Here is a 26,674-nt window from a genome sequence, read left to right on the forward strand (position 1 = left end):
AGGATATAACCATTTGAGGAACTACTAGAGTTAAAATTTTAAGGGCAACCTGTCAAAGTGGGGTAGATGTTTGCTAGATCCTGTGTGAACAGAAATAACACGAGGTTTCAATGTCCGACTGGCTCTTTATGCAATGGATACTCTTTTATGTCCAGTAGATGGCCCACATTTTGTCGTGACAATATGAATTAGATATTTGAGAATTTCCTTTTTCTCCTGGAATGCACACAATTATGATATCATAAAGTAAGTTAATTGAAGGACATGATTTGATTGATCAGAATGTAGTTTGCAAATATCTTGTAAAAGACCCATTTCCTTAGTAGCAGAGTCTTATAAATTCTTTCCAAGGCACAGAGAAATAGGCCTGTAGAAGACTTATTTGTATTCCTCTACTTTAGCTGTATGTGTCCCCGACGGGGGATCCTAGCTCTCCTGTGAAGCCATCGTTGGTGTTTATCAAGGATAGCCAAAGGATAGTTACAAATAAACACAATCATGCTTGAACGATGTTAAAGATCTGAGCATCAGCAGAACATGCATCTTGGACAACTAAAGGCATGTCTTTTCCTAAAAATATTTCTATATTAAATTTCTTGGTGAAATATTTCCCGGGTTATCTCACCTTTTTCTTCAAAGAAGCATTTTTGTGTGTAATGCATTTGTAGTCTTTTTCCTTTTCACTGTCAAATTACACAACCTCTTGGATATCTTCCAAATTCCCTTGGAGTTTATTTCATGGTTTTAATACAGGACGGCCCATTTCAAGCAGTTTCCTTTGAAAGTGTTGAACGGGGACTGTTTTAAATGGGTCACTCTCAGTTAGGGACAAGGGTAGTTATTCAGTTTAATATCCTGGACATGTAGCTGGAGAGATCATTAGAAATGTCCAGACACTTCAATGGCAAGACTTGAAGCAGGATGGGAATTTATAAATAAAATTAGGAATATCTAGCTGTACCCTAAATTCTATATTATTCTTTTCTCTATTGTAGGTATATGTGTATATATGTATATTGAGAATATAAGTACTTTTTAGCTAAATTTACCCTATTTTAATAACATAAGGGCTAAATTCATAAAGTGCACAATTACATAAAGTAGTATACCATAGATAAACCCTCACTGAAAGTTATGTGTTATTCAGCATTGATTAAATACTGAAATGGCTGAACTGAAACTGATCATTTTGAATTGCAATGGAATATGATCAAGTCACCTCTGAGCAGAAAAAAAGAATATGTAATACTCAAGTTCAATTACTTTTCAATTTAACTCTCCTGCTATCACTCCAGCCAAAGTCACAGGCTTGAGCTAAAATGATAATGGAATTTTGGTGTTCCAGAAAGTATCTTTGAAATAGTCTCTGGTTTTGTTATAATTTCTTCTGGTTATAGAACTTTATCCTGACTTTTTGACTTCAAAGATTCTATCATAATTTTTTCTTAAAGTTAATGAATTTGTATTTTAAAAATCAAACAAGTGTGATCTACTTTAATTTATTTCACTCATGGATTTAAATAAGGCTTTCAAATAGACTGTTTGGCCCTCTCATAGGCATAAGGGAACTAAAGACTGGATTTAACTCATGTTGTTAGTTATTATTAGCTTATACCTGTTTGTGCAGAGCCTAGCATGGTGCCTGGCATTAGTGTACTCTGGATTAATGCTTGCTTTCCAGTTTCTCTTCTCCTTTTCTTTACAATCGTAGTACTTTACCTATAGTGTCCTGGTAAAATCACTGCTTTAGTTTGACTTATTGATGCATTGTTTTCTAGTATGTCATGTTAATATTTTTTACAAGGATAGCGTTCTGCCTTGAAGCTAGTAGATGCTTAAGAAAATTGTTGCTTGTTACTGTTTTATTACCCATACTTAAAAATCTGAGGATGTTTTACAAAGATCTACTCAAAAGTTTGAAAATATTTATTGCCAGATTTTTAAATGCTTTCGCAAAAGAACAGTTTATTTGTTATAATGTAAGTATCACTGAATTTTGCTCAAAGTTAGCTTTCATTTAGCCATTTTTGAGAACAATATAAATCATGTCCTGGTTATTAGAATGACAGGAGATAGAGAGAGAGAGCTGAAAGTGTGCTCAATGGAGTGGAGAGAATTATACGTGACAGGCAGTCCACCTGGCCTCATTCTGCAGTTGACTAAGTCATGGAAACTGGAGTAAGTGGTGTTTGTCAAAATGGTTACCCAAGGAAAACAGTGAAGGTCACAGTTCCAAGCACCGTGCTGTCAATATTAATGCCTCCTTTACCCAGAAGCAATGAAGTCTGATGAGAAGAACCTGAAGACAGAGTCAGGAGAAGCAATCTAGTCCTGTCTCTCGTAGCTGAATAAACTTAGCCAATCCTGAACACCTCTAACAATTGACTTCAGTTGAAAAATGAAGGATTTTTCCAAGTGACTCATGTAATTCCCAGCTCAAGTCTCCAATTCTATGATTGTTCCTGTAAGACTAACACTGGAAATAGGTAGAATCTCCATTTGCTCTAGCAGCATCCTTTGAAGAGAAGGCCTGTGCAAATCTTTCATCATTGTCCATTCTACATTTACAGAAATTATCAAGTTAGAGTGTGGTTCCCATTCGAAGCATTCTCCCCATCAGAAGACATTTGGAAATGTCTGGAGATTTCCAAATTGTTACAACTAGAGGGCTTGGCATCTCATGGGTAGAGGTCAGGGCTGCTGCTAACATTTTACAATGCAAAGGAGAAGTATTCCCATCCGTAACAAAGAATTATTCAGCCCCAAATGTCAATAGTGCCAAGGTTAAGAATCTCTAATCTAGATAGTAGGCTGGATAATAACTTCTCTATGAGAAGTTATTTCCTTGGCATTTATAATACTTCTGGGCACAGAACAAGAGCTCAATATATGTTCCTAAGAACTAAAAAGAAAGTTGTATATTTTTAAAATATCTGATATTTCCAGCTCATTAATCATCCCTTTGAAATAAGATTGTGAAGCTTCCTCTAAAAATGCATCCATGACTCATGGTGGGTGACACATAGACTGATATATTATATTCAGGGTCCAGTCATTTATTAGGACATATTCAGCTTTGTGTGGAGACAAGGAGTCAAGAAAGGAAACAAGAACCACGAAGTGCCCATTCCTTAGGGTCATACAGAATGTCAAAAGGAAATTCGGCCTGGGTGCTGAAGATTTCTTGCTGTCTCTGAAAGACGTGCAAGTTACATTTAATTTTCAAAAATTATTAGTACATTAAGTGATACAAAATGACCATGTTTGAAATTGGATTACTAATCTATTGATACTAACAGTGAAATAAGAATTAAATCACTTAAAAGTTCATAAACAACTTCAAACAATACAAAGTCATATTCCAAGCTAGACAGAAATGGATAGGGTCCAAATTTCATAAACAATTCTTTAGGACATAAATCTATATGACCATTTTCCAAGCCCAGATTGTTGCCTATAGTTAAGGAATGTTTTCAAGAAGAACATTCGAGTTCATCTGGTATGAAGGCCCAGATTAATTGACTTGTCAGACTCTTTCAGTTACACTCCCAATATCTCTAATTAATCCAAAATGAATGCTAATTTCACCACATGACAAGCATGCTTTCCCCAACTAGATGGGTGGAAACAGATGTTGGAAAGAAAAATAAGTTTCTAAACTCTTTTCTGACCCTCTCTCTATATTTTGTAAATACTTATGCAAATTATTTGCCAATCTGCCAGAACTTATCAGAACTTTTTAACCTGCAATTTTTATAATTGTTTTTCAAAATTAGGTCATTAAATACTTCTTTAAATCTCTGAAAGAAGTTATGTTTTTGGATTTCAAAGCCATTTTACTTGATACATTTTTATCTTAATGTTTATACTTCAAAAGTATGTTGTAAGTCAAATCAATTATGTAGCTTTCATTATTATGATGTTATGTTAGTACACCCCCCTCCCCAATATCATCATTCTGGGGAAGTATAATCAGATACCTCAGGGTGGGGATAAGAGATCTGTGTCATTCCCGTGGCACCTAATTTTTCCTCTCTGCTGCATTAGAGAAAGCTGTGGCCAGACACCATCTGGGGCATCTGACCTGGGAGCAAGAGCTGCCCCTGGTTTAGTATCTTCCTAAGTGAAGGCGCTACATAAATGTGATTATCAATGAGATCATTCCTGTGGCTGATACATCAATCTCCCTGGTATCCCAAGCATTTCTGTGTGCTCTCTTGGGATTGTTCTGACTTAGTGCTTTACTAAATTGAGGTTCCCAGGACTGAAGTTTAGGACAAAGGGGCAAGGAAAAAAATATATTTTAATCAGCATTGTGGTGTGTGTGTGTGTGTGTGTGTGTGTGTGTGTGTGTGTGTGTACATGTGTGTATACAAACACATACCAAAATCTTCCACCGGCTTCAATGATATCCCTGTTTTATTAAGATATTAGAGGGTCTGATGCACGAAATTTGTGCACAGGTAGGGTCCCTAGGTCTGGCCGGCAATCAGGGCCGATCTGTGGGGTGACCAGCAGGGCAATTGGGGGAGAGGGGAAGGGGGGGGGGCTGGCACTAGCCTTGGCTGGCCTGGAGCCTATGGGCTGGGGGAAGCTCCTGCATTGTCTTCCCACGGGTGGTCAGTGAGCATCATAGCGACTGGTTGTTCTGTTTGGTAGATTTGCATATTAGGTCTTTATTACATAGGATGATGTGTGAACATTCCTAGAGTCTTCAATCTGACTTTAATCTATCAGACACAATAGTGGATATCTATGCATTCTTTCAACAACTACCACGTGAGTGCCCGCCCACCATGACTTCTCTTCTAGATGCTCATGATACAGCAGGGATTAGAGAGCCAAGGTTTCTCCCTCTTACAGAGTGAGAGGCAGTGGGAGGGAGACAACCAAATAGTTAAATAAACTAGACAATTCAGAGAATGACAATACTGATATTTACTCATTTCTTTCCATGCACTTTATAGTGTTAACTCATTTGATAAAACGTGACAATGTGATGGGGGTGAGCAATGGGCGCAGTGCCAGTTTAGACCAGCATTTTAGAGAAGTGATACTTGAGCTGAGAACTGACTGAAGATCTGAGGCAAGAGTATCAATAGTGCGAAGGTCATCGGGTGGGAGGAGGGTGACAAAAAACTAGTATGACTATAGCTCAGTTAGGGGCAGAATAGCATGAGTATCCTATTCATTGACTTGTATGAATAATGTATAATGGAGGGACAAGAGTTAGGAGAGGAGGCGCTAGGATACCATTACTATAATCCAAGGGAAGATGGCACTTTGAACTATGGTGGGAGCGGTGAAGTAAAACACTATGTGAGTAGTTGCCAAATAATACAAGGTATCCCAAAAAAGTATACACACTTTAACAGCTGATAGCTCAATTTAAAAAATGAAATGTATTTTAATATGTATGTATTTTAATAAACACTCTCTTTGTAATTATTCAAAGTGTATATGTCCATTTTGGGGGACAGCCTATATATTTTAGAGGCAATTCAGTCAAGATATGTTTGGAGTAAGGGAAAAAAGATGAACCAAGAATGAATCCTAGCTTTTGGGTTGAGCATCTGGTATGGACAGTGATTCAGTTCACATAACAGGCACTCAGTGAAACTCCTCACTCCAAAAACATCTCCCCCACTTCTCCTTGTCAATAATCAATCATTTCTTGAGATCCTATTCAAATGTTACCTCTATTAAGTAGCTTGCCCTGATTCCTCATGCCGTTTTATAACTTTGTTATGGTTAAATACTGTCCTTTGAAATGTTGCATGCCTTTTTAAGTATACAACTCATTTTACTACACACTTGAGGGCAAGAACTAGTCCCATAAAAATTTTGCTTCCTCACCATCAACATGCAGCTAAGTTCCAGTTTCTCTGGATGGTCCCAGTTTTAGGCCTGATCATTATTTGTTACCTGCTTCCCTCTCAAAATTGTATTGGTTTGAATGATAAATTATGTAGTAATCCTAAATTAGCAGATGCCCAGTACCACCTAACTATTGTAAGACTAAAGGTCTGTGCATATGAATGCAACACAAAAAGGAAAAATTGGGGTTCCACTTTGGAATCTGCCAGATTCCCTGGAGCCCTAAGGGAAGAATCCTCTGATACAGAATCCAACCAAAGAGTGAAGGTGCTCAGTACTGCAGAAATCTAAGCTCCATTTACAAGTAGGCAATGAAATGCAGAACGATGGGTTGTAGATATTCAAAGACCATGCCTCAGACATCTTGCTTTTTTAGGTACCTATACATTTTTGATTTTTCCACTGACATATGAAGTTGCAAAAGATGTAAGAAGGAGGGATTTCCAAATTCCACTGTATGTGTTAGAGTTGTTCTCACCTCTATATTTTTATACTAAGCTGAAGTGGGGAGGGTTTGAAATAAAACTCCCTGGTAACTGTCAACAGGATTACTGTCTGGAATACTCATTCAAACATTCTCAAGGCAAAGAACCCATGACCAGGTTTATTCCTTGTCAAAACATTTGTTTGTTCTCCCCTGGCCACAACCCTAATCACTTTCTCAGCACAAACATGTTATGCCTGAGTGGCATCTCCTTCACAACTTGGACCAAGAGCCCTTTGGGCAAGATTTTTCCTTCCTGGGTAGAGGGCAGCCCTGTATTCATGCAGGAGCTTATCCAATAGACTATAATAAGAAGAAGCTACTATTTTATGCATCATACAGTTGTCATCGAGGTGCCTGAGGAAACCCTTTTGTGATGTGCGATTCAGTTACGTGCATTTGTCTCCCAATAGATATTTGGTAGGTTGTCATTAGCAATATATATTCCCCAACATTTTGAGATATTGCCCAGGGAGATTTAATTCTCAATTTCTCCTTTTTCTGGCCTCTGTAGGCAGCTATGCATTGGCGTCGTTTCTTTTCCGTTTACTTTGTTTGTGTTTTTTTAATTTCACATCATATGGTTATTAGATGATAAGGGAAGATGTGAGGCACTGTTGGGCTCCCCCTTCCTTGCTGTTGAGCTCTTTATGGGCAAGAAGCAGCTTCTGGATCTCACACATGGAGGTGCCTGATCCACAGCCACAGCCCATGTCAGTTGGCCCAACTGTATGCCTTTCACCCTTAACACCAAAGTTTTCAATGGCAAGTTCGATGAGAACTTCAGAGGAACTCAAACTGTCCACTAGTCATCATGCTGTTAAGCCACAGAGAATAAGAATCTATTACCTTTTTAACTGAAAAAAAAAGGCCAAACTTTTAAGTGAATACAGATAAGAAAGCATCTGTTGCAAATTGTTTTAGTAACATACAGTACAAAAACTTGATTTGTTTTTTTAAATAAAACCTCACATGAAAATAAGAAAATTGCAATATTAAGGTACATTCAAGGGAAATTGGCATTTATTACCTGTTTATTGTGTATTTATTGTGGATAAGAGACTCTGATGATTGGCTTACTTGTACTATCTCATTTAACCCTCATTACAAGGAGAGGAAATACCACATACTAACCATTATCTCCATTTCACAAATGGGGAAATGGCTGAAGGACCCTGTGACAGGTTCTGCCGCCAAGAAGGGCCCGCCTTTCTAATCACTGGATGATAATGGGAACTTTGGACTCAGCGAGGTCACGTTTGGGATTCTCTGGACTCAGACACCCCTGCTTTCAAAATTCTTTCCAGTGCACCAATGAAACATACCAGTATTGTCACGATATCATTTAAAATTGCCCTGTGCTCTGCTAAGTAGCTCTTTGCTATACCATGTTAAAAGGACTATTTTTCCTAAATTTTAGCTTATGTCATCTAACACTCAGGTGTCATTGAACTGTGTATTGACTCCTCCACATAGGCAAAGATGATGTGTCCCTTCCGATAGCTGTGGAGACCATGCATCAAAGCACCCTGGTTCATTTCCCTACCCTGGTAAATCCATCCTAGACCAGACCCTGTCTGGGAGACCCTACGGAGGCAGTTGAATGTCTGGGTTAACTGTGAATCATCGAAAATCTCACTAAGGCAGACAGGTTCAAACCCAATAGCTCCTCCTCTGAGATAACTAAACACAGACTTTGCACGTAAGGTAACTTTCCCATCAGTTTCTGGCCCCACGAGGGGATCTCCATAGTACTGCTCTCAGGCACGGGACATTCCGCAGGCTGGGTGAGAAGAACAGGACCCTGACATGGAGAGTTTTGAAAGTCACACTCTGGCCCTTCCATCCTTCATGAACTAGTTTTCTTAGTCACACTCCAGGTTTATCAGGGAGGGCTCTGAGAACACTGCTTTTGTGACCTCTAACTCTAACCCCAGCCGTCTACTTGTCTGACCTGTGTCTGAGTCCTCAGTCCCTCCTGGGCAAGATAAGGACAACGCCACCTCTCCTGATGTGATTATGGAGGAACCTGTATGTGCCTGGGACCTGGCGAGAGTAGGTGTTCAATAAATGCCAGCGTGGTCGTTCTTAGAACCTCCCATGGAGCATGGGCATTAATAACTAGAAGAGGAATGACAGGCAATGTAAGGAAAACCTAGCCGAGCAGCTGTGGGGCTTCATTGGATAATAAAAGAGGTGACATGAAGCTCACTGTCTGGTTTTGCTTGAGGGCTTCAGGTGTGTAGACTCATTTAATCCTTATCACCAACAAGGGAGGTGAGAGATGAGAGGTGAGAGAGTGAGGCACAGAGAGGTGAAGTCACTTGCCCACAGTGTCATGTAGCCAGTGAGGAGTGAGGGTCTAGGCAGGGTCCAAGTCCAGGCTGCCTTACCCCAGAACCAGCCGGGAGCCCACCACTCACATTGCTGCTCAAGACCCCAACACCATTGGTCAGTTTCTGCAGGTGACTACCACACTCCCTGGTCAACTGAAGGAGGGTACCCAACTTGAGAACTTGATCTTACATGGTCTCACATTTCCACATGTTTCATATTTGTAGTAATCCTCATCTTCCCAAGTGAACTGTCGGCTCCTGGATTCTAACATACAATATATGTAACACTCAGCAGATCCGAGGCACAATGAAGACATCCAAAAACGCGTGATGAGTGGGGTGAAATGTACAGCAAAGGGCAGCTTCAGAGAACACAGTGTCTCCTGTTTGTCAGGAAACAAGGCCTAGCCCCACGTGCTGCTCTAATGAGGCTGCTTTGGGGAAAGCAAAAACAACTGCAGAAACAAAAAGTACCCTAGGTAACACAGAAGCTGTTAACCAAAAGTCCCAATTTGCATCTGCCCAGTGGAGGAGTGGCGCTTATTGGCTACTGATACTCTCAGACACAATCAACATACAGATGTGTGATTACATATGTTCATGTAGAAAAAGAGACAGAGGGATACATGAATACAGATGAGAATAGCATATTTTTATTCAATGTGAAGAATAGTTATATGGTCAAGCCTGACTATCCTCCTTTTCCTGTTAATTCTTCAAGAATTATAAGATATGTATCCTGCACAATAGAACACAATTACTTTAAATGCTAATAATTTTGTCTTTTGATAGTTGTAATAATATATCCTTTATAAATCGACCGTCTCAAGAATTGAAGAGGAACTTATTTTTCATTCAGAGCATTTTTAAGTTTCATAATGTATGGAATATGGTCTTATTGCAACTTGGTAAACCATTGTTTATGTCTGCTGGTTAGCAGAGAATGTGATTAAATATGCAACACATATAAAAAACATAAAAACTTCAATAGTGTAAAAATGTTTGGGGGGTTAAATAACTTTTATTAGGAACAGTCAACATTTTGACTAGGAAAAATCCTCCTTAAATGTGAAAGAATATAATACTCTTAACAATGCTTAGAAAATGTAGCAAATATTGAGACGGTGTCTTGCCTATGAAAAATGGAATTGCTATCCTGAATTACAAAGAGTTAGATCCTCCTGTCAAGTAGTACTTAGATTTCCCTGGGGAATTTGTATATGCCATTAAATTCTGAGAAGTTCAACTATCAGTTTTGTTATTATATATTTATCAAAATGCTAAATATATTTATTAGGTGAAGGACAAAGGATCTTTTCTCTGGATCATTGTGGCATTTGTGATATTTTCAGAGACCTCAAAGAGGAAAGGTGAAACTACTATTTTAACGGCCACATGGTCGAAGACCCTCAGCACTCTATGCCTTTTCTCCAATGGCAGAGAAAAGCGTTATGAAAGGCTAATGTAAAAAGACAAACATTGTGTTCTTGTAGGTAATGCTTGTCCACATAAGGGAACTCAGAGCTTTTAAACTGGAAAAAAATAAAATGGAAAAAAACAAGACAAACAGAAAACAAAACAACCACCACCCAGATCTACTCTAAAATGTTCCCGTATGCACTAGATAAGAATAGTTAATGAATAATGAAGGAAGTGGTGTCTTGAAATGAGTCTGGTTCATTGTTCTCCTGCAAAGCACTTTAGACTAATTCTCCTATGACTCCATAACTAAATGGGTTTATAATACAACATTTTAATGTTAATAATCTATTTGCCCAAACCAACCAAACAGCAAGTCAAATACTGAATCATTTTGCAATAAAACAAGAAATAAACACTGGTCACATGGGCCAGTGTATAATAGGCATTAATTATCCACATTGCTCCTCCTGCCCCAAGATGTTTCTTTAGAAGTCTTGTAATTTTACTCCATAAAAAAAGCTCTATTCAGAAAATATAAGTATTCATCTAAAAAAGATCAACTATGCATTATAATTAATTGTCATATACATTAGCTCAAGAGTGGTATGGGTTAGGAAATAATTAGTAGTAAGTTGATTAAGTATTAAGGCTATGAGATTAGATGTAAGTTTGGGGCTCAATTCATTTATTTACATTGGAATTATTATAGCAGGCTAAATGCATTTAGACCCCATGACACATGACATAATGTATTTTTAAAAAACTGGAATACTTGTATCAATTTAGAAAACTACACAATTGCTTAGAAGTGTCAGCATAGAAAGCAATAATGATCCTGTACTGTCTGGGGACAATATATGGGTTTCATGGGGGACAAATGAGTTCATCTATTTGATCATAAACAGTTAATGAGCTCCTACTATGCGCCATGCTTATATAATATTAATCTCAATAATTTCCACAAGAAAGCCTTGACAATGAAACCAAGTAGGCTCTCAGGGTGTCTAGGCTCACTTTTCTGTAAAGAGCTTACCAGGCAGGGCAAGGAGCAAGACACTTTCCTTCCCACAGGGAGGGCATGTCCTGGGTTTTGATGCTGAAAAGCAGAGAAGGACAGAGAGAGCAAGGAGAGTGACACACGGGAGGACCTGATGTATAGTCAAGACTTGACACATGAAGTGTTCTGATTATTATTGGGGGTAGAGGGATGCGTTTGGCACATGAGTTGGACCTGAATGAGGAGGGGAAATAAGCAAAGAGCACAGAGTTGGTAAAGGGGGAGGGAGAGGGCCGCGGGCCGGAGGCACACAGCAGATGGAGCCCTCAGGTGCATGGTTTCTCTGCTGAACGGGCTTCTGTTTTTACTTGTTGCTTATCCTTCCCCCTCCCAACTCTTTTCATGCAGGTTCTGTGCTGCTTTTCTCAAACTGCCCCCTCAACACTTCAGGAAAGATTTCATTAACATTTTGGAGGTTCCAGCAAGCGACTGAAATCTCATTGCCTGGCCCAGGAGTCTGTCTTATGGGCCCACTTAGAACCTGTTTACCCAAGGACAATTAGGAGGATATAACTATATTTTTCCTCCCTCTCTTTATTTGCTAAGGACTATTTAAATAATGGATACCCAAGCAGAAAAAAAGAGGACTTGAGGAATAACACCATAATGGCCTTTCCAGATGTTTGCCTTTAGGATGTGAAATGAATTACATGGAAACAAGATGGAGAATTGCTGGCTAGATACCGATACAGCAAGAAACACACCCTGGGAGTGAGCAACGGGTCAAAAAACTAAATACGTCAGTAATCGATGATGCTATTAACGCGCCTATCATCAAGCGTCCATGCGGGGGGCGGAGAATTACTTGAAAAATTCAGAAATTAATCAGGAATCTCAAGCTCTGCCTCTCCCTGTGGTCGGCACTCCTTACAATCACAAATTAAAAAAAAGAAAAAGTTAATTTGATTGAAAAGTTGAAAAGTATGACCTTTGAGGAAAGGTTCAAAGAATTGGGGTTATTTGGGCCAGTTAAAACACAACTGTGGGATTGACTTAGTAAATGTCAAATTCTTGAATCAACCGTTCCCGAGCATTCAGATGTCTGAAGCAGACCTAGGAGACTGAAATTGCAGTGAGAGATTTTAGTTGAACTTTAATAAGGAACTTCCTGGAAGAAATCTAAATCTCTTAGTGCAATTTAGCTTAATGTTACAAGGTTAATTAAACACAAACAGGCTACCAAGGAAAGTTGTGGAATCTTGGCTCTTCCATAGAAAACCACATATCTTAAATGGTTTAAGTTTACTCCTGCCTAGAATGAAGAGACTGGGTTGAGTAACTCCCCGAGTTTGCTTGCAGTATATTATGTAACTAGTTTTATAGATTTTTAACTTCTTGCATGCATGGGCGAGGCACAAATCCATAAAGAACTCCAGGGTTAAAGAAAAAGTACAACGAGCCCCATATACAAAGTGAATCTTGAGTTTTTTACTTGGCATAAGAAAGGAAAAGCGTTATTTTTAAATTGGCTCCTTTCCTGAACACTATTAAGGAGAGTTGTGGTTGGGAGAAATATTTTATTACAGCACTAAAAGATAGTCCCCAAATCATTAACATACTGAGTCCATTGAACTACTTATCAATACCACATTCAAAGTAGTCTGTTTTGAGCAAAGAAAGGGCTTAAATAGAACTTAACAACTAACCACAAACAACACTTATTTTTGGCCTTATTAGGAATTTGACATTAAAAAAACCCAACCCAAACCACACACTTTTATTATATATAGTCAAAAATAAGAACAAAAAAAACAGCCAATTTTTTCACAGTCCTAAAGTGGTTTAGTACATTGCTCTCAGGTGCTGTAATGTTAAAAAAAAAAAAAAAAAAAAGATAAATTGTGAAAAAAAACAGGCTGTAATTGCTAAACATTTGATGAATTGTGGCATAATGCTAAATAATTATTGTTCATTTTTTTTCTGTCAAAGTGGGCAAAATCATTTCTTTTTATTGCTTTTCCCCTATTTTTTTTAAAAGAAACACACCATAGTGACATCCGATTCATTTTAAACTAATGCCTCTATTATTTCATATCTAAATGGGGCTGACGTCATCAGCTCTTCCATGTCCTGAAAGATATTTTAGGTCCAGTCCACGGTTCCATATTTTATGCATTACATGAAATAAAGTATCTCAAGATTTTGAAAATATTTATTTTAAAAATAGCAATCAAATTGTCTGTAATCACATTTTCTGCTTGGCTTTGAAAGCTACATTATTCAATATGCCAGTGGTCCTTCCCATAATGGCAACAGATTAGAAATTCATGCTGCTCTCATACATCTGACTTCCTTGATGTAAGAGCACTCCCCCTGGACCCGGAGAACACTCCTGCTTCAGTTTTGTTCATCCCGCCCGCTACCTACTGAAGTGATGGTTGTCAAAACAGTGGAACAGTGGCCTTTGAATGCAAAGTGTGCCATGACTGAATGCAAAAAAATGACAATAAATCTGAATATATATATTATGCTTGCTTTTGTTGCCTGGGAAAATAAGGCATTGGGGAAATAAACCCCCCAATTTTATTGCTTTTAACATCTTTTCTTTTTCTTTTTTTTTTCCATTTTAAACTCCAGAACTGGAAATTCGAAGCATTGAAAGAAATTGAAATCTCCTTTGTTGCCTTTTCTCGTTGTAAATTTCCTATAATGTGTCATTAGGAACCACACTCTGCAAAAAGCCCAGGTTCTAAATGAATCCTTTCTGTGAGGCCATTCTAAAACTTTGCACGGTTTTGCTTTGTATGAAAGAGCTTCTGTTGACTGCACAAAGAACAAGCCATCGCCACATATACGCGGGGCAGCGAGGCTTGGGTGACTTTATACAAGGTTGCATTTTGCCTTCCACCAATCCATGATTAACCCAGCAGTGAATGGACCAGAGTGGAGAGGGAAAGGAGAGGCTCTCGATTTCGGTTGGTAGGAACCAAAGGATTTTTTTCCTGAAACCACGCATCGTTAACGTGGACATGTTCTTATCCTACCTTTCTCCCCAAATAGCCCTGCAGTTTCTTCCTAACAACAGGAAAACACTGCTCTTTCTCACAAAGCAACGTCACTTCTTCTTAATGGCAGAGTAACAGTTTCCTCCCAAAAGAAAGGTTCTATTCAATAGATTCACATATCTTAATAACAGAATAGGCTTTGGGGGACAGGTAAAAAAAACACTGAGGAGCCAAAGTGATAGTAGGAAAAATTACTAAGGAACTAAAGTGACAGGTTGGGTGAGTCGCGACCCTGCATCGCAATTGTGTGGTCGATAGAGAATGAAACACAGGAAAATGCTAGCCCTGTGAAGGATCTCAGCGATCAGCTACTCTTGGTGGTTTTCCATTTTCTTGGGTGCCGGGGGGGTGGGGGATGTTGAATCCTTTGTTCAAGGGAACTTTTACAAGAAATGTGAACAAGTGAGATGAATAAGAGCAACGCCTCTGACCCTGGCTGATTCCTGGCTTCCCCGGGCTCCAAGGAGCTCAGCTTGGAGCCCCTCCTCCATCCCAGCCCTGCTGCTATGGACAGGGTGCCATGCATGGCCCATGGCTAACAAGCTTAGCCAAGGCAGAGCCTGGTTCTCTGGACTCTCATTCGAGTGCTCGTCTAACCGTCTAACGGTACTCTACTCCTTGATCAGTTACCCACTGTCAATTGCCCACAAGGGAATTTTGAGAAAATGGAACTTTTACATATTGGATCATGAATGGCTGTTTGAGTTGGACCTGGGAGTCAGAACTAATTGGCACTTATTCGACAGTATATACTAATAGAAATTCTACCCTGGTTTATAGCCCGAGCTTGGAAAATAGGGGCTTTAAGAAAATGGAATCTTTTTAAAGTGCCAGAAATCTAACTTCTTGCAGACTCCTCACTGACTACCAACGCATGAAATGGCACAGGCAAGAACATACAGAAAGGAAGCGGGAAGGAGGGAACTGTGCCCTCTGTACCTGTTTATGGTAAATTTTAGAAGGCAATCTAGATATTCTACCCTGGTGACCATTATCAGAAAGAAATTCTCACAGGCTGTATCTAGCACCAAGTGCAAGCCAGGCACTATTTTACAGACATGAACTAATTTAATGCTCATAACATTGTGGGATTAAATTTCTTATTATACCAATTTTATAGACGAAGAAACTGAGGCACAGGAACGTTATATAAATTGCCGAATGTCATACAGCTGGCAAATGACAGTGCCAGGATCTGAACTGAGGCAGTCTGACCCAGAGATGTCAATTTTAATTATAATGATATGTAAGGACACTCAGTAAAAGTAGAGAGGCTCCTTTGGTTAATAGCAGGCTCACTGCTGTCTTTTTTTTTTTTTTGGATAGGTCTGAAGAAGATTGAGGATTAAAGTATAAATAACTCTTTTGGAAAATCTTCCCTCTCATGCATTTTAACTTCTTTAAACGAGTCATACAAGCTTGCCTTTCATATTTTATTTAACAAACTTATATAATATTTCCTATGTGCAACTCCTAGTCTAAGTAATTCTGACTCATTTGCCCCCACGCGGTAAGGATTATTATTATCCTTGTTTCAGACAAGGGAGCTGGGGTATTTGCTGGCGGAGCCACTGAGTAAGTCACTTAATCACTGTGATCCTCCATTTTCCATTTGTGAAACTGGGGTAATAATACTCATTCAGATATTGATTTCTCATACAGAATACGTTTGTATGTCTAATATATTAAACATTTGTAGAAAATGCTTAAACTAAGTGAAATCGAATCACTTATATTGCCACTGGGGGCAAGGGCAAGAAATTTATCTTTAAAACAAAATCTCAGAAGAAAACATTTATCTTTAAAATAAAATCACAGAAAAGATTATATTATGTATATAATTACATTATAAAAGTAATAACATATAGGACATACAATGATGCATCTATGTTAAACATTATAATAACCTCTAAAATATATAGAATATCTAAGTGAGAACTACAATATTTGACCCACCTATGTGAAAATTCTAACACAAAGATGCAAGCACCATACTAACAGCAAATAGTTCAGCTTTAATAACACTGAAGAGCTTTTAGAAAATAACATTGGAAAGAGTTGCTCATATATATAAATATCTGTATCTCCACTCAAGGTGGTTTATATTCGCTGGATTTTAAAACTTGCAGCAAGTTCATTACATAGGATCTGCAAGTGTTAGCTTTCCTTGTTGTTCCCATGTTGTAGGTGGCCTTGGGAGAGGAACTCAGGAAAAGCACTGTAATTTCTAGGTGGGCAGCATTTGCATCCTGATTTCTGTAGCCATTATTTCCTTGTCTCTATGAGCACTGACCTAAATTGTGCACTATTCATATATTTCAACAATTGGCAAACCGATCAATAGTTGGTTGTTAAATTCTGTGATCACATTAGCAATGAACAAATTGCTACAGAAAGAGTTTTGGCCAGATGTTACAAAGAAGTGTGAAGAGAACATTTTATAGGCCTAAATTTCTTTTCAAAGAAAATAATCCCTCAGTGCCTTTTAAATGTAAAATACGATGATATGAAAGGTTGTTCATCTTTAGATCCATATAGAGTTGGGAATGACGTGAAAACAGCTTAGCAGCCCATCTTTCTTTTCACACTGTCACCACTCTGTGCACCTCCTCAACACCTCTGGCCTGGCTATGACAACAGGCTCCTCAGACTTTCCACACCTGCAGTTTCTTACCACTGCTATCCATCCAGGGAGGCGCCAAAAATGTTTTCCGACAACACCGCCCTGACTGAAAACAGCCAGTGAGTTTTTAGAATCAATCTATCATATCAAGCCCACAGACCTCTGATTGGTTTTTGAAGTCTTTGGTCAAATCTCTCAACTTAAAATATCTAACCTGCTTCCCAATATGCGTTTTCTCGTCTCTTTACTTGTCCAAATCAAAACCATCTTTTAAACCCTGACTACAGTCCTACCTTTTCCACTACGTTTTGTAAACTCCCAAACCAGATTACTGTAATCCAGCGGTTCTCAACCTGTGGATCGGGACCCTTTGGGGGTCGGTCGAACGACCCTTTCACAGGGGTCGCCTAAGACCATTGGAAAACATATATAATTACATATTGTTTTTGTGATTAATCACTAGGCTTTAATTATGTTCAATTTGTAACAATGAAATTGGGGGTCACCACAACATGAGGAACTGTATTAAAGGGTCGCAGCATTAGGAAGGTTGAGAACCACTGCTGTAATCTCTTCCAACTAGACACCCCTATGGGGTTCATGTCCAATAAAAGTGAATTGAGCACTTTGCTTGGTCTCTCTCTAATTACTTCATGTCTCATTCTAATTGTTTCCTACCTGTTCATGCATATTTTTTTCTGTAGTTTATAAGCTTCTAAAAACAGTGACCATGGCTTATCAATCCCTACAGCCCTTTCAAACATTCGGACCTTGGTAAGACTTAAAATGTACACTGATGAATGGCCTTCTGGATACATGACGGCTTAAAATAGGAAGGGAAGAGGCTCCTTGTTTCTCAAAGGAATGAGTAGACTCCAATCAAGTTGACCCTTCCAACTTTACTAGAATTCTATTGCAACTTTATAGTGTATCAAACTCAGGCTCCTGGAATCCAGCCAGAGATCAAAGCCTTGAAACAGGATTTTTACAATAGGTTTAAACTCCAAATCTTTCTCCAAGACCACTCTGTCTTAAAAAAATTGGGTTTAATGAAAATTTAATGTTAGAATCAACATTATTAACTAGACGTATGCTGTTCAATATAGTAGTTAATAGGGTACATGTGGCTACTTTAAAAATAATTAAAATATAATAAAATAAAAATTAGCCTTTCATTCACATACACTAGCCACATAGAGAACGCTCAGTAGCCAATGGCTACTGTTATTGGACGGTATGGATAATAGAAAAGCCATTAGCACAGAAAGCTCTACTGGACAGTGCTGAAGCCTAGCTGAACTCTCACCAAGATCTGGATTATTTGTTGGAGTAGCTTTGCACTTACAGTATAAAGTGTTAGGATCAATTCTGTGAGTAGGCAAAGTTAATGCCCACCTCACAGTGTGGTCTGAGAGGTATTGGGAAGGCTCACAACCCTTGCTAGATTCTCCTGGCCAAGAACTGGAACAGCAGGTTAGAGCTTCATCCCCTTAGCGTAGGCCAGTCAGGGCCTCTCTGCCTTATGTTAAATGTTCCAAGGGAAATACCATGCCTAAGGGGAAACACCAATGTTCGGTTTTGAGCATTCAGTTGGGTGGGGACAGCATAAAGAAATGTTGGATGAGCTGAAGTTCCTGAGAGGTTAAGAGGAAAGCACAGTGGAGGAAGGGTCTGGAAAGTGGTGTGTTTCACAGATGTGACTAGATCCAGTCCTGAGCACCATTTGAGAATGGAGTGATTGCCAAGGATGGCAAATCTGGGACAATCCCAGATGCATATTTACTAAAGCTGTGCAAGCATCTCTTAAAGAGTAAATGGTGTATGGAGAAGGTCCTAGGAATGCTAAGTAGGTAAGTTATAGAAAGGAAAAGTTTGGGCACTTAAACTATATGTTTGAATATCTCATTATCCATCCTACGGCCAACTTCATGAGCACTAGAAGAAGGAGCACAGCGGACAAAACTGATATTTTATACACTGTATGCACTCTTCCTCTCTTCAGTGAATGGGGGTTTCTATAAAAGCATGATCTGGGTGCCTACTGACTCATGAACTGGGTCTGAAGACAGCCCCAAAGAACAGCCTGTAATTGTTCAAGGTGACTGCTTTGAAGTACATTATTCAGACTTAACATTTAGTATGATTGTTAAAAATTCATTCTCTACTTTATTAAGTCATAGTTAATAGTCTCAAGGTAAATCTAGACAGGCAAATATAACATGAAACACTGGGACAATAGAGCTGAGTTTCCCACCACTGCTAGTACTGCGGATGGGTTCTCCCCTCTTGGCCAACCAGCTACCTGGCCGTCCTTAGAAATCTTACGCTATTATGGCATTAGACTCTGGGCTCCATTCCCTAAAAACACCTCTGTGGGGTTTCTTTCAACTCTACTTCACACACAGGAAAACCTTCTTGTGAAATCATTCAAGTTGATATATCTCCAAATGACTTAGGTAAGCTGATCATATGAAACATTTTTTTTTTAAAAATCAGAAACAACATAATATGAAGAAGTTAATAAATGTGTTCATTGTGAATATGACAGCATTGTTCAGCGATTTGCAAAAATACAATAGAGTTAGTTCGACTGGTAAGTGATTGAAGAACGGAAACGAAAGAATGCTAACTCAAAGTCATTGTTAACCCTGGAGAGAGTTTTATGATGTGGTCAAAAGCTCTGCCCTTAGCCATATGCCACTGAAAAGATGTTTCAGCACTTGTGATATAGACAGAGAAATTAAGTTTTATATGCCATAAAAATCAGAAGGAAGGATTATATGATAAAATCAGGGATGTTCATCAAAAATACAGTTCCCTGGACTCTGGGAATTTAATCTGTGCTAGTTTGCTTGATGATACACATTCCCACTAAATTTGAGGAACATAGAACATTAGAAGATCCAACAGGTCCAATACACTGAAACACATCGATGGGGATACATTTTGATTGTAAGAATTATACCTCCAAAATAAAAATACTTTTGTTGCTTCCTTATTATATAAATTTGTGGAATTTGAGCGTGGAAAATAGGGTAGAAAGGAAGTTTAATAGCAGTTCCTGTTCAGACGGGAAGTCCTGCTCTCGTGGGGAGGGATCCCGCACTGGATGAGAGGTAGCACCTTTTAAGATAACTTTTTATCCGAAAGCCGGTAAGATGGTTAGACTTTATAAGAGAACAGTCAGTGCCAAAGAGTATTTAGTACTTTGAGTTATAAATATGCATAATCAAACATGTCATGAATTGATTTTGCCTAGACTTAAATCTAAAATGGAAAAGTGCTTCAGGATTTACAGGACTTCTGGAGAACATCGTCCGTAGCTTTAAACCTATTTCTAGTTTCAGAATGCCGCGTTATTACAGTGCAGAGCTTCTCTCATTAAATTCCACCTTGCCCCCACCATGTCCCTTGCCCCCCCCCCCCTACACACACACACACAAATGGGTAAACAGGTTCTTACCACGGAAATGGAGTTGGTAAGCAGTGCTCCGTCCTGTCCCAGCATGTTGGACACGGTGATTTCAGGTAGTTCCATGTTTTGTGGATGAAATGGTAGCAGGCCATTATGGTTCATTGGGTGACACAGAGAGTGGTAACCAGTTTCAACTTCATTCAGGTGCACCAGCGAGTGGTCGGGGAGGGAAGGAGGAGTGATCGGTGGGATGTTGAAGTCCTCACTTTCCAGGCTCGGACCAGGATAGGACTGCAAAGACACAGAGTGATATTACTGCCAATCATTACTTTCTTTTTCTCATTATGAACAAACTCACACACCCCCTTCAGATATTATTCCTGGCAGCATTATGGATTCGGCAAAGACATTTCAAACACTCAGATGATCCTGCTGCAGTTTCACTATTATGCACGGAAGAAAATTGCCTCAAAGGCACATCCACTTCTCATACAAGGAGTGCTTCCATTAGACAGTTTTATTTTTCAAGAAACTGAACACAAACAGATTTCCAAAGTCCCATTAAATGTTTCCAGAGTTTTAATCTCGCTTAATACCTTTTTCATAAGAATTGTGGGGAAGGAAGGCAATTTATAAAGTTAATGTTTGATCCAACATGTTTCATAAGACTCCCTACTGCTCAGATCACGAGATGTAATAAAATGAATTCCAGAAGTTCTGGGGCAATTTGCTTTTGAGTTTTGAAAAGCTACATGCTCACAACTGGCAAAAGGCAAGTAATTAGTAAGGAAACAACTTAAGGATTGTGGCATAAGTGTGGTTGCATAGAAAGTTTGAGATATAAAAAAAATTTCACTAAAAACTTTTTATCACAAGAATTATATCATTAAAGTAAACATAAAGTTAGTTCTTTTTATTTCTGACTATTCAATTTATTTAATTTATAAAAGTTAATGTTTAGTTTTCATAAATAATATTGCAGTCACTTAAATTCAGTCCAGCCAAATTCTGAAAGGCAAAATTAACACAAATTTCTTATAATACTAATTTAGAAATAAAAGTCAATCAGTGAAATAAATAACAACATAGGTAGGACTTTTTCACATAGAAAGTAACTTTAGATAAAAGAGGAAGGGAGGGAGAAAAAAAAGGAAGGAAAGATGACATGAAGAAACCCCTGCCTAAAAATGGAACATGGCAAATACTGAAAATCTGAGAAAGAACTGAATAATAAAATATTGCTATCAATTAACGTCAAGACACAGTGATATTGAGCAGGTATCCTGGTATGAAAGGAAACAATTTTGGTCCAGATAATTTTTTGCAAAGCCTGTCTTTCAAATTAAGCGAGTCTTCACAGTGTTTGAGCGCCTGGGTAACAAGGACTCGTTTGTCTCACAGCACAGCGCCTGCTGAAGTGTGCAAGATTTGAAATGAGCAGGCAGAGGGTAGGAGCCAAAGAAAGTAGTGTAAGGTATTCATTGGGTGTTCAGCCAATACGCTTCATGCTCCTGTGTCCAAGAGCCTGGGGTTATTTTTTCCAGATGGCGTCTATTTGTCTAACAGAAAGAAAATCTTCAAGTTGCACTTGCTAAATGTTGTACAACTTTTGATATATTTGCTTAGGTGCTGTCAGAAGACATGATGAAATGAAGAGCTACTTGGAACATCTGGAATGGAGACCTGGGCACACAGAGGCACGTGTAGGTTACAGGCTGGGGGTACATGAAGGGAAGGTTTGATTCATCTGCAGATCATTTCTCTGAAATCGCCAAAGTTCTGCTAAAAACACAAACAAAATCACCAGCTCTAAAAGTTCAATCATTACTTAACCAAAGTTTCCTTTTTACAACATATCTCTCTCATCTGAAAAACGTATTAGTGCTCTGTGTCAAAATTATAAGTTTGATTAAATTCTCACTATGTCATCTATTTTAGACCTTGTGGCTTATAGATCTAAACCATCATTTCTGGTATAAATATTCATATAAGAAGCATAAAAGATGTGAAATTGGGGGGGGGCGTGGAGGACAGAGGAAACATGTTTATTAATTTTGATTTAATATAAAACACTGTATTGAGTCATTGATGATGTCTTCATTTAATCCTTACAATAATCCTTTGTGTAGCTATTATTACCCTGACTTCCTGAAGAGAAAATTGAGACTCAGAAATTAAATACCTTGCACTAGGCTGATAAATATTAAGCCCAGTACATATGAGGGATGAATGTATGAAGTAGGAAGGCATTTTTATGCTGTAATATTTACATAAGCATTTTAATTGCTAATATTTTATTATGTAGAATGATATAAAGTTGCCAATACTCAACTGTTTCTGATGAACAAAATTTCATAATTTAAGAATTGGTATTAACATTAATATCAGATCTTTTCTTATCCCAAATTCCACCCCAATGCCACCCCACTAAAATATTTACTCTATTTGAGCACAAGAAATTATAATTTGTCTTTTTGTCAATATTTTAAAGACTGAACGCATTGATACATATATTTTAAAAAGTTAATTGGTATCTCTGAAACTTTCCTGGATAAGGCACAATTAATGCCAGCAATAAAGGAGAAAGATGTTTTATAAATGTCATTAAACCTCTGAAAAATCCATGGATATTCTACCCATGGTATACCATAAGACTGCATTCTAGAATTTTTCCAGTAGTTACATCTTAATTTGTGGTGTTCTAAAGGAAGGTTTAATTTGTATCACTTTACATTCAGTGATAACAATTATACTGCAATTTAACTAAGCTATATGGTTTGCCTTCATGTAATCACACATTAATGTTATTTAATCCATGCATTTATACACCAAGACCACAGATTCCACAACTTAACCAGTAATAGGCAGTTATGTGGATCAAGAATTTTAACAACATAAGGTTACCTAATAGTTTCTGTTCTTTATGTTCAAAGTCATGGTATTCCATAAGCCTACTAGTATTACAGTGTAACTGATGCCATATAAAAGTATCATGGCAGTTGTATAAATGTCAAAATGTCACATAATCTATAAAAACTTCAGTGACAGACTAATTGCTCTAATTCCTCAACAATGATTTCTATGGCATGCCATCTTTATTTTGATTTTTAAAAACTTAATAGAAATGTTTGACTTAACAGTAAGTTATATATTAGAGACAATTTGCAGTTTTGGGAGGAATGTATTAAATAGGATATGATTCAATATTTCCCCTTATTTTCTGTGAAGCTGCCTGGTTAGAATCAGCGTTCAGTGTTTGTTGAATGAATTAACAAATGAGTCACTAAATGAATGCATACATGAGTGAAGGAATGCTAAAACGACTCTTTAAAGGCACAAAGTGTGTGACTATTCCAGTGTTATTCCATGGGCTTGAATACACATCTTGTATTCCCGAGACTTTGCACTGGTCAGTTGACGACATGGTATGTAACGTTCATCTCTCAGCACGTCAGGAAGCAAAAAATATCCTGTGAGAGATGTAAAGGCTTGAGCAGCCGGAAGACGGATGGGGCAGAGAAGTTTGGTGCCCTTCTCTGGCCATTGGTCTGTCCCCTTAAAATGGCTTGTACCTACCATTCTATAGTGACAGAGTGCCGGGAGCCGGTCCATGCTTGCTGTTTCAAGGGACCTGGCATATATGGCATACTGTTCTTAATATATTTGCTCACCTTCTTGGCACTATGTGTTTTAACCAAGGTCTCTGAGAAAGGTTGTTTCCCCAGGTAGGGATTTTCCCCTGAAGTTAGGGAGGGAATAAAACCTCTTAACTAAGTGCCAGGCGGGTAATTAATCACTTTAACTATGAACAATCATGCTTAAGCTACATAATCTTTACTCCCTGGAATGGAGATAAGAAACGCCCTAACCTTTGAAATAGAGATTGATAGGATTGGAATCAACTGGTATAAATACAGATGTAAGAAGACAGAACCAAGAGAGACGGAACTTAGGCACAGAACCTACACAGAACGTTCTCTAGAGACAGAAGAACTTCGCTGGAGAGAACATGGCAAAAGATCCTGGACTGAACCTGACTATAGAACATGGCAAGAGAACCTGACTAGAACTTGGTGACTGAATCTGGCTGGAGAACCTGGACAGAACCTGGCTGGAGAACCTAGCAAGAGAACATGGACACAAAACTTGGCTGGACATCCTGGCTAGAGATCCTGGCTAGGCTGCTGATCAACTGAACACTGTCTCCGTGTCCTTCCTTCTTTGCCGACTCCGTCTACGCCTTTGGGGACCCCTGGACCCGCTGGGGCTGGACCCCGGCAACAGAGGTCCCAGAGGGTCTGGGTCCTCTTGGCTCTCAGAAGTTGTTGGAACCTAATCCTCATGCAGGTAGAAGGTCAGCTAAGGACTTCGTGGAAGCCTTGGTTCCATATCAGATCTCATGGCCCATGGCTGGCCAAGGGCCTAATTACACAAGTGGACATAGAGGGCCTGGGAGGGTACTCTGGTCATAGAAACAGGAACATTGGTGATGAGACCCGAGGCTGAGTAGTCAGAGAAGGTGACACAGTGGGCCTTCTGCGCTTGTCTACTGATTCGGGGTTCTTTTCTGACTTGGGCTCATGTTTCTCCTGGAAGTCTCAGTGAGGTCAGGAGTTGAAAGGTTCTTTCGTTTCCAATTCTCTTGGGACCAAAGATCAATTATCCTACCCAATACCCTTGCCTACCCCATGAGACACAGAACAAGGTTTTTGTTGTTATTCTGTTTTTAAGCTGAGTTAGGGACCCCCAATGAGTCAATCCATACCCTCTAAGGATCTATGCTGAATGCTGGAGAACAGGTGTGGACTTTCAAGATGGTATCATCTTTCTTATCACTCTCTTACCCTTCCCAGTCTAGAGATCAGACTTTTACCAGCAGTCTGAGCCATACAGCTTCCCTTCTCCCCAAGGATTGATAAAAGTCAATGTTGACCATCTACACAAATGGAGAGAAAATATTTAGGAATGATGGTATGAAATTCAAGCTAATACTTTTAATGTTATCTTGGATCTTCACCATGTTAAAGAAAGGTAAATTGCAAATAAACATGCAAAGTGATTTGCTCAAAAATACAGCCAGTCTGCAGGATCCAAATGATTAAAAAACTTAAAATTATATTATTGCTACATAACCAGATTCTCCCTGATCTTAAGCTGCTCACTGGTCCTAGACACAGGAGAGTCTCATCATACTGCTGGTGCTGGGATATATCATACACTATGCACCCCTGTGTGTCCAGAGAGCAGGAAGCAAGGGTCATGGAACATGGGTTGGAATGGGCTGTACGATAACAATATTTGGCTAATTCTGGAATATATATGAACTTTTCAGGGCCACAAAAGGACTACTGAAAGCATTAAAGTAGTAATTTCAAAATATAGCATAATCTTCCTAAAGAGAATATTTTTCTAGTTGTAAAGATGGATTCAATGACTATTTCAAGTAATTTTCTTAAATGCTTACCATTGGAATTCGCATATTGAGCTTATAAAGTGCGACATTTTTCTTGATGAGAAGGAGATGGATTTTGGTCTGATTGAGGGGCCTCATAACGATTCCCTTATGACTGATAAGAATGGCCACAGAGCATGTCGGAAAGAACTGAGGCTCTGGAGTCCAACAGAAAGGGACTGCAGCCTGGTTCTTTGAAGCATTTATTTGCATGAATTCTTAGGCAAGTTTCTCACTCCTTGTGAGCCAAAGTTTCAAAATCTGCTCTATGGGGTTCTTATGAGCATTGAAAACAAAAACATAAGATAGTTAAAGAGCCCAATAATATATGTCTGCCACAAAGAAAGTTCTTACAAATGGCAGCTTTAGCATAGCTCCAGTTATTGTTAAATGGGTTTATGTATGCCAGAGATGGGTCATATTCAAGAAAGATAACTATGGACAGCATTGGAGAGAATTCAGACAGCATTATAAAGGAATTTCAGTACACTTGCTATTGATCAGACCTCTCCTATTGAAGCAAGGTGTACATACATATTCACCGAATTTCTCCCCATAAACAGCAAGGATAAAATTTCTCCTTTATTTTAAAGAGATTAAATTATTGTTTTGAAATGAGAGGATAAGAAGATAGTGGGAAATGGCGAACAGACGAAGGATGGCAATGACCTCACATCCAATGTGCCACAACTCTGCTTTTGCAGAGAATTCTGCTGGCAGATCAGCAACTCGGGCTGAGCAGCTCCTGACAGTTCCACTCTCCTCCCAGGCAAAAGGCTAATGCATTTGTGAACCAGAATTTCAGTGTCTAAGTTTGCAACAAAAGCTATCCTTTCTTGCTGTCTTGTGTCTGTAGAGTGGATACCTTCCCTGGGAGATTCCTGGCAAGGAAGTCAAGCTGCTAATCAGAGGGATCATTTATCAGGCGAGAATCCAGAGATGGGGTTAAGAAAGTAACAGCGGGTCCTTCCGGTGTGTTTTGATTTGATCTGTTTGGAAGCTT

The 26,674-nt window shown here is 38.8% G+C and overlaps 1 protein-coding gene across 1 annotated transcript in view; it reads right to left on the minus strand.

The window, feature by feature from the left end:
* TOX (thymocyte selection associated high mobility group box) overlaps window positions 1-26,674 on the minus strand; it is a 301,773-nt gene that overhangs the window by 111,403 nt on the left and 163,696 nt on the right. Inside the window, exon 3 of the mRNA XM_036338318.1 lies at window positions 20,268-20,510. Within this exon, the coding sequence (XP_036194211.1) occupies window positions 20,268-20,510 (243 nt within the window). The remainder of the gene's footprint in view (window positions 1-20,267; window positions 20,511-26,674) is intronic.

This window comes from Myotis myotis, unplaced genomic scaffold, assembly GCF_014108235.1.
Source record: "Myotis myotis isolate mMyoMyo1 unplaced genomic scaffold, mMyoMyo1.p scaffold_m19_p_16, whole genome shotgun sequence".
NCBI lineage: Eukaryota > Metazoa > Chordata > Mammalia > Chiroptera > Vespertilionidae > Myotis > Myotis myotis.